Raw genomic sequence first — 7970 nt, 5'->3', positions numbered from 1 at the left:
ACAGCCCCGGGGCAGAGCCCCGCGCTCGGGGACGCCGCTGTCCCCGCGTCACCGCCGGCTCCTTTATTCTGTACATTAATTTAAGGGGAGGGGACACGGGGGGAGGGGACAGGTGACAAAGGGGACACCCCGAGGGGGGGAGGGGCGCCGGGGTGTCCCCTCCTGGGTGGCTTCAGGGCCGGGCCAGCGCCACCGCCAGCGCCGCGGCCACCAGCAGCTTCTTGGGCTCGGGGACGGCCGTGGGGGCTGGCATCAGCTGGGGGGGGGGACACGGGGTCAGGGGACACCGGGGATGTCCCCAGGGTGTCCCCAAGGTGTCCCCAGGTGTCCCCAGACTCACCTTGTCCACGCGGTGGCAGCGGATGAGCCCCTGGGAGTTGAGGAAGAAGGTGGAGAAAGCGTCGTAGGACCTGGGGGGACACGGGGGGGACTTGGGGACATCGGGGACATGGGGGGGCACCGAGCCCCCCGAGGGGACAGGGGTGGCACAGGGGGGACACAGGTGTGACACAGGGGTGACACAGGGGTGTCACTGAGCACAGCACATGACACTTGTCCCGGTGGTACAATGGGGTGACATGGGGATGGCAGTGGGTGACACAGGGGTGACACAGTGACAGTGTCCCAGGTGCGTCCCTCACCTGAGCAGGGTCCGTTTGTCCCGCCGGTACCAGCGCAGCAGCAGCAGGTGCAGGGGCAGTGACACAGGGGTGACATGGGGATGGCAGTGGGTGACATGGCGGTGACACAGTGACAATGGGGGGTGACACAGTGACAATGGGGGTGCCCCAGGTGCGTCCCTCACCTGAGCAGGGTCCGTTTGTCCCGCCGGTACCAGCGCAGCAGCAGCAGGTGCAGGGGCAGTGACACGGGGGGTGACACGGGGATGGCAGTGGGTGACACGGGGGTGACACAGGGTGACACAGTGACAATGGGTGTGTCCCAGGTGTGTCCCTCACCTGAGCAGGGTCCGTTTGTCCCGCCGGTACCAGCGCAGCAGCAGCAGGTGCAGGGGCAGTGACACAGGGGGTGACACAGGGACAATGGGGGGTGACACGGGGACAATGGGGGGTGTCCCAGGTGCGTCCCTCACCTGAGCAGGGTCCGTTTGTCCCTCCTGTACCAGCGCAGCAGCAGCAGGTGCAGGGGCAGCCCCGTCAGGCGCCACCGCGCCCGCACGCTCCAGTCCTCGGGGTGCCGCGTCAGCGCCAGCACCTCCAGCCTGAGGCTGGCAAAGTAACCCCAGGCCAGGGCCCGGCACAGCGCCACGGCCACGGCGTACATGGCCCGGCCCCTGGGGACAGGGGACAGTGTCACTGTCACCTCCCTCTGACACCCTGACACCTCCCTGTGACACCCCAACACTGCCCTGAGACACCCCGACACTGCCACTGTCACCCAGTGTCACCCAGTGTCACTGCCCGGCACAGCGCCACGGCCACGGCGTACATGGCCCGGCCCCTGGGGACATGGGACAGTGTCATTGTCACCTCCCTGTGCCACCCCGACACTGCCACTGTCACCCACTGTCACCCAGTGTCACTGCCCAGCACAGCGCCACGGCCACGGGGAACACGGGGACAGCAGTGTCAGTGTCATTGTCACCTCCCCATGACACCCGGACACCTCCCTGTGACACCCTGACACATCCCAGCCCTGTCACTTCCCCAGGGCCATCCTGCAGGGACAGGGCTGTCCCCCCAGTGTCCCCAGGGCAGGGCTGTCCCCCCAGTGTCCCCAGTGTCACCCACCGCGTGTGCAGGTGCAGGTGCTGGCACTGGAACTCCACGTCGGGGGCGTACAGGGCGTAGTCCGGGATCTTCAGGAAGAAATTGGGGAGCTGGGGGGGGGACAAGGGGGTCACCGGGCTGCTGTCACCTCCCCCAGCTGCTGTCACCTCCCCAGGGTTGCTGTCACCTCCCCCTCTCTGCTGTCACCTCCCCCCTGGTTGCTGTCACCTCCCCCCTGGTGCTGTCACCTCCCCTCTCTGCTGTCACCTCCCCCAGCTGCTGTCACCTCCCCCTGGTGCTGTCACCTCCCCTGGCTCCTGTCACCTCCCCCTGGCTGATGTCACCTCCCCTGGCTGCTGTCACCTCCCCCTGGCTGCTGTCACCTCCCCCTGGCTGATGTCACCTCCCCAGCTCTGTCCCACCCCCTTTTCCCATCAATCCCCCAGAATTTTGTCACCCCCTCCCCATTTTGTCACCCCCTCCCCAGTGCTGTCACCCCCCTCCTTGTCACCCCCCTCTCCATTCTGTCACCTCCCTGGGCCATTCTGTCACCCCCTCCCCATTCTGTATCCCCTTCCCCATTTGTCACCCCCTCCCCAGTGCTGTCACCCCTCCCCATTTTGTCACCCCCTCCCACCTTTTGTCACCCCCTCCCCAGTGCTGTCACCCCCCTCCCCATTTTGTCACCCCCCTCTCCATTTTGTCACCTCTTTGGGCCATTCTGTCACCCCCTCCCCATTCTGTACCCCTTCCCCATTTTGTCACCCCCTTCCCAGTTTTGTCCCCCCTCCCCATTTTGTCACCCCCTCCCACCTTTTGTCACCCCCTCCCCAGTGCTGTCACCCCCTCCCCATTTTGTCCCCCCTCCCCATTTGTCACCCCCTCCCCATTTTGTCCCCCCTCCCCATTTGTCACCCCCTTCCCATTTGTCACCCCCTCCCCATTTGTCACCCCCTCCCCATTTGTCACCCCCTCCCCATTTTGTCCCCCCCGCTGTCCCCAGGTGTGTCACCTCGTGCCGCAGCCTCTCGTGCATGCTGGCCAGGTGCTCCTCCATGGAGGGGGGGGGGCTCTGGGGGTTCCCCCCGCCGCCCTTTGGGGGAGGGGGGGTCCCTGGGGCGGGGGGTCCCGGGGGGGGTCCCAGCAGCAGCCGCCCCCCGAGGGGGGGATCCCTCACGGCGATGTCGTCCTCGCGCCGCCCGTCCACCGTGGTCACCGGGCCCCCGAGCCCCTCCAGCCCCCGGGGGGGGGTCCCGGGGGGCCGGGGGGGGCAGCGCGGGGGGGGCAGCAGGGCCAGGGCCGGGCCCGGCACCAGGGGGGGCTCCAGGTCCTGGAAATGGGGGGGAAAAGGGGAATTTGGGGGGAAAAAGGGGATTTTGTGGGGGGAAGAAAGGGAAGTGTGGGGCTGGGGGAGTGAGGGAGCGCCCGGGGGTGGGGTTGGGTCATTCAGGGGGGGTTTGCCCCACGGGAAAGGGGATTTTGCCCGATTTTGGGGAGATTTACCCCATTCTGGGTGGATTTGCCCCATGTTAGGAGGATTTAGCACATGGGAAAAGGGGATTTTCCCCATTTTCGGTGGGTTTACCCCATTTTGAGGGGATTTTCCCAATTTTGGGGGGGTTTGCCCCATTTGGTTCCCACCAGGAACCCCCGTCTCCGCCCCCAGAGGGAAGCCCCGCCCTCAGCATGAATCCGCCCACGATTTACATAGCCACGCCCCTCTAGCGGCAAAGCGAAACTATTTAGGGCCGCTAATTTGCATAGGCACGCCCTGTTAGCGGCAAAGCGAAAGTACTTAAGACTGCTCATTTGCATAGCCGCGCCCAGCCTTAATTTCATACGCGCCTTTTTATTTGCATGTCCCCTCCCACCCGCCGCTCCTTATTTGCATAACTCCGCTTCCCAAAACAACCCGCGCCTTCATTTGCATAACCCCGCCCCTCCCCACCACCCACAGCCCCTCGCTATTTCCATAACCCCACCCCCTCTGCGGCGCTATTTGCATAACCCCGCCCCGCCTCTCCCCCCTCAGCGCTCTCTCCCCTCACCTGCGGCCGCGCTCGGTAGCGGCGGCGCGGCGGGGCCGGCCCGGGAGGCGCCGCGGTTGCTGCCGGAGCCCAGGCGCGGCCGGGCCGGAGGCGGACGGCGGCGGTGACGGTGGCGGTGACGTGCCGGTACATGGCGGCCGCGGTGTCCCCTCGCTCCTCGCTGTCCCCGCTCGGCGCTGCCGCCGCCGCCGCTTTTCTCCCCTCACGGCGGCCGCTCGCTCTGCGCCTGCGCGGGCCGCGCGCGCGCTTCCCGCCCCCCCCCACCCCAGCGCAACGCGCCTGCGCCGAACGCGGGAAGGTGACCCGGAGCCGGCTGCGCATGCGCGGTGGCGCCGCGCCGCTCCCGCCCACCCGCAGTTCATTCATAAATGAGAAAAGGGGCGGAGCCAAGCGGCGCGAGCCAATAGGATGCGCCGCTCCCACGCTCGGAGGCGTGGCTATGCCCATATATGGATGAAATAGCATGTAAACCCCGCCCACACCCGGAAGAGACGTCAGGAAGGAGCCAAAGTCGCCGATTTTATTGAAATGTCCCCAAAAACGAGCGGGGGAGGGGAGGGGAAGGCACCCCCCGGGGCCGGGCGGGGGGAGGGGCACCCACGGGGCAGGGAGGAGGGGCCCAGTGGGGGGGAACTGGTCCCAGTTGGGTTTTGGAGTGGGAACTGGTCCCAGTTGGGCGGGAACTGGTCCCAGTTGGGTTTTGGGGCAGGAACTGGTCCCAGTGGGGCGGGAACTGGTCCCAGTGGGGGGGAACTGGTCCCAGTTGGGTTTTGAAGTGGGAACTGGTCCCAGTTGGGTTATCGGGCGGGAACAGGTCCTAGTGGGGTGGGAACTGGTCCCAGTTGAGGCTTCCAGTGGGACAGGAACTGGTCCCAGTTGGGTTATGGGGCGGGAACCGGTCCCAGTGGGGTGGGAACTGGTTCCAGTGGGGTGGGAACTGGTCCCAGTTGGGTTTTGGAGAGGGAACTGGTTCCAGTTGAGTCCATGGGGGGAGGGGGTCAGTGGCCGGATTTGGGGGGTCAGTGGCCGGAGTTGGGGGTCAGTGGCCATGGGGGGTGGTCAGTGGCCGGATTTCAGTGGTCAGTGGCCGGAGTTGGGGGTCACTGGCCGGAGGGGGGAGGGGCTGGGGGAGCTCAGCGGCCGACACGCCCCAGTGAGCTGTGGGGGGAGGAGGAAACGCCTCAAACTGAGCCCAAAAATCCTTAAAACTGAGCCCAAAATCCTTAAAACTGAGCCCAAAACCCAGCCTAAACCAAAGCCCAAACAGCCCAAAATCCACCCCAAAACTGAACCCAAAATCCATCCCAAACCCATCTCAAACTGACCCCAACCAGCCCAAAGTGACCCTCAAGTAACCCCAGGTGTCTCCCCAGGTGCCCCTCCCACCCCAGGTACCCCCAGATCCCCCCAGGTACCCCCAAGTTCCCCCAGGTGCCCCCCAGATATTCCCAGGTACGCCCAACTGCCCCCCAGGTGTTCCCAGGTGCCGCCCAGGTGTTCCTAGGCCCCTCCAGGTACCCCCCCCAGGTGCCCCCACAGCATTCCCAGTTCCCCCCAGCTTCCCACAGGGGTTCCCAGTTCCCCCCAGTCCCCCCCAGTCCCCCCCAGGTGCCTCAATTCCCCCCAGTTCCCCCAATTCCCCCCAGTTCCCAGTCCCCCCCAGTTCCTCCCAGTCCCCCCCAGTTCCCCCCCCTTTCCCAGTCCCCCCAGTTCCCCCCAGTCCCCCCCAGTTCCCCATCCTTTCCCAGTCCCCCCAGTCCCCCCAGCTCCCCCATTTCCCAGTCCCCCCAGTTTCCCCCAAATCCCCCCAGTTCCCCCCAGGTGTTCCCAGTCCCCCCAGTCCCCTCCAGTTCCTCCAGTCCCCCCCAGCTCCCCCAGTCCCTTCAGCTCCCCCCAGTCCCCCCCAGTTCCCCTAGCTCCCCCCCGATGTTCCCAGTTCCCCCAGTTCCCCCAATTCCCCCCAGTTCCCCCAGTCCCCCCAGTTCCCCCCAGTTCCCCCAATTCCCCCCAGTTCCCAGTCCCCCCCAGTCCCCCCAGTTCCCCCCCCTTTCCCAGTTCCCCCAGTTCCCCCCAGTTCCCCCCCCTTTCCCAGTCCCCCCAGTTCCCCCAGTCCCCCCCATTTCCCAGTCCCCCCAGTTCCCCCAGCTCCCCCATTTCCCAGTCCCCCCAGTTTCCCCCAAATCCCCCCAGTTCCCCCCAGGTGTTCCCAGTCCCCCCAGTCCCCTCCAGTTCCTCCAGTCCCCCCCAGCTCCCCCAGTCCCTTCAGCTCCCCCCAGGTGTTCCCAGTCCCTCCCAGTTCCTCCAGTCCCCCCCGTTGTTCCCCCCAGTTCCCCCAGTTCCCCCAGGTGTTCCCCCCAGCCCCCCAGGTGTGTCTGTACCTGGCTCGGCGCGGGGGCGGCTCCGGGGGTGTCCCCGGGGGGGTTCCCGGGGGGGTTCCCGGGGGGCTCTCCCGGCGCAGCAGGAAGGGCCGGAGGCTGCCCCGCACCGGCGACCCCCGCGCCAGGTTAAAGGGCCAGGGCGGCTCCGCCTCCTCCCGCAGGACTGCGGGGCGGGGCCGCGTCAGGGGGCGGGGCCGCGCGGGGACCGCACCCACCGACCACACCCACACCCCCATTGGTCACACCCACACCACCCCACACACATTGGTCACATGCACTGCATGTGGGCAGGGGCGTCAGGGGGCGGGGCCACGCACGGTGACCACACCCACTGACCACACCCACACCCACTGACCACACCCACACCCCCATTGGTCACACCCACACCCCCATTGGTCACACCCACACCCCCCACACACACATTGGTCACATGCACAGCACGTGGGCAGGAGCGTCAGGGGGTGGGGCCACGCACGGTGACCACACCCACCGACCACACCCACACCCACTGGCCACACCCACACCCACTGACCACACCCACACCCCCATTGATCACAACCAATGGCTGTGGGTAGGGGCGTCAAGCAGCGGGGACACACCCACTGACCACACCCAGAGTGACACCCACTGATGACACCCAGTTAGCCACACCCACTGACCACACCCATGGGCATGTTCAGGGTCACACCCACTGACCACACCCAGTTAACCACACCAATGGCAATGCCCAGTGGCCACACCCATTGGCCACACCCACCAACTCCACCCACACACCCAGGGCAGCCACACCCACTGATTGCACACACAGACCACACCCAGTGACCACACCCAGGGCAGCCACACCCACTGATTGCACACACAGACCACACCCACTGACCACACCCAGGGCAGCCACACCCACTGATTGCACATACAGACCACACCCACTGACCACACCCAGGGCAGCCACACCCATCAACCACGCCCAAGGTCACATCCACATGTTCCTGGCCACACCCACTAACCACACCCATCAACCACACCCAGGGCAGCCACACCCATCAACCACGCCCAAGGTCACATCCATACGTTCATGGCCACACCCACTAACCACACCCAGGGCAGCCACACCCACTAATTGCATATACTGACCACACCCACTAACCACACCCAGGGCAGCCACACCCACTGATTGCACATACAGACCACACCCACTGACCACACCCAGGGAAGCCACACCCATCAACCATGCCCAAGGTCACATCCATACATTCATGGCCACACCCACTAACCACACCCAGGGCAGCCACACCCACTGATTGCACATACAGACCACACCCAGTGACCACACCCATCAACCACACCCAAGGTCACACCCACACGTTCATGGCCACACCCAGGCTGGCCACACCCATCAACCACGCCCACAGTCACACCCACACGGTCATGGCCCCGCCCCCGGCCCCGCCCCCGCTCACAGTCGCGCTCGCTCAGCGAGTAGGGTTTGATCGGCTCCTCGGGGCGGGGCCGCGGGAACGGGCGCCGGGCTGGGGCTGGGGAAGGACCAAAATCACCCCAAAATCACCTCAAAATCATCTTAAAATACACCCTGAAATCACCCCAAAATCACCTCAAATACAGCCCAAAATCACCTCAAAATACACTCCAAAATCACCCCAAATTCACCACATAAATCACCTTGAATACATCCCAAAATCACCTCAAATACACCCCAAAAATCACCTTAAAATACAGCCCAAAATTACCCCAAAATCACCTCAAATACACCCCAAAATCACCTCAAATGCACCCCTAATTCCCGTCGAATACACCCC

At 65.2% G+C, this 7970-nt stretch overlaps 2 protein-coding genes across 2 annotated transcripts in view; both read right to left on the bottom strand.

Annotated features, from left to right (window-relative positions):
- Positions 1-40: 40 nt before the first annotated feature.
- LOC311164883 (uncharacterized protein C6orf136 homolog) lies at positions 41-4052 on the bottom strand. Its single transcript, XM_084224520.1, has 6 exons — positions 3779-4052; positions 2743-3060; positions 1752-1840; positions 1094-1294; positions 341-410; positions 41-256 (listed from the first exon to the last, which is right to left on the bottom strand). Exons 1-6 carry the CDS (start codon positions 3908-3910, stop codon positions 173-175), a joined length of 894 nt encoding a protein of 297 aa, XP_084080646.1. The 5' UTR covers positions 3911-4052; the 3' UTR covers positions 41-172.
- A 245-nt stretch (positions 4053-4297) lies between these two features.
- The window catches only part of ATAT1 (alpha tubulin acetyltransferase 1), an 11351-nt gene continuing 7678 nt past the window's right edge, over positions 4298-7970 (bottom strand). The window contains exons 8-10 of the mRNA XM_084224519.1: positions 7614-7688; positions 6157-6319; positions 4298-4936 (exon numbers count right to left, since the gene is read on the bottom strand). Coding sequence (XP_084080645.1) covers positions 4912-4936; positions 6157-6319; positions 7614-7688 — 263 coding nt within the window. The 3' untranslated portion in view covers positions 4298-4911. The remainder of the gene's footprint in view (positions 4937-6156; positions 6320-7613; positions 7689-7970) is intronic.

The sequence above is a fragment of the Fringilla coelebs genome (assembly GCF_963513975.1).
Source record: "Fringilla coelebs genome assembly, chromosome: 39".
Taxonomy (NCBI): Eukaryota; Metazoa; Chordata; class Aves; order Passeriformes; family Fringillidae; genus Fringilla; species Fringilla coelebs.
Note: the sequence above shows the minus strand (reverse complement) of the source record. Positions and strands in the feature narration are given on the sequence as shown.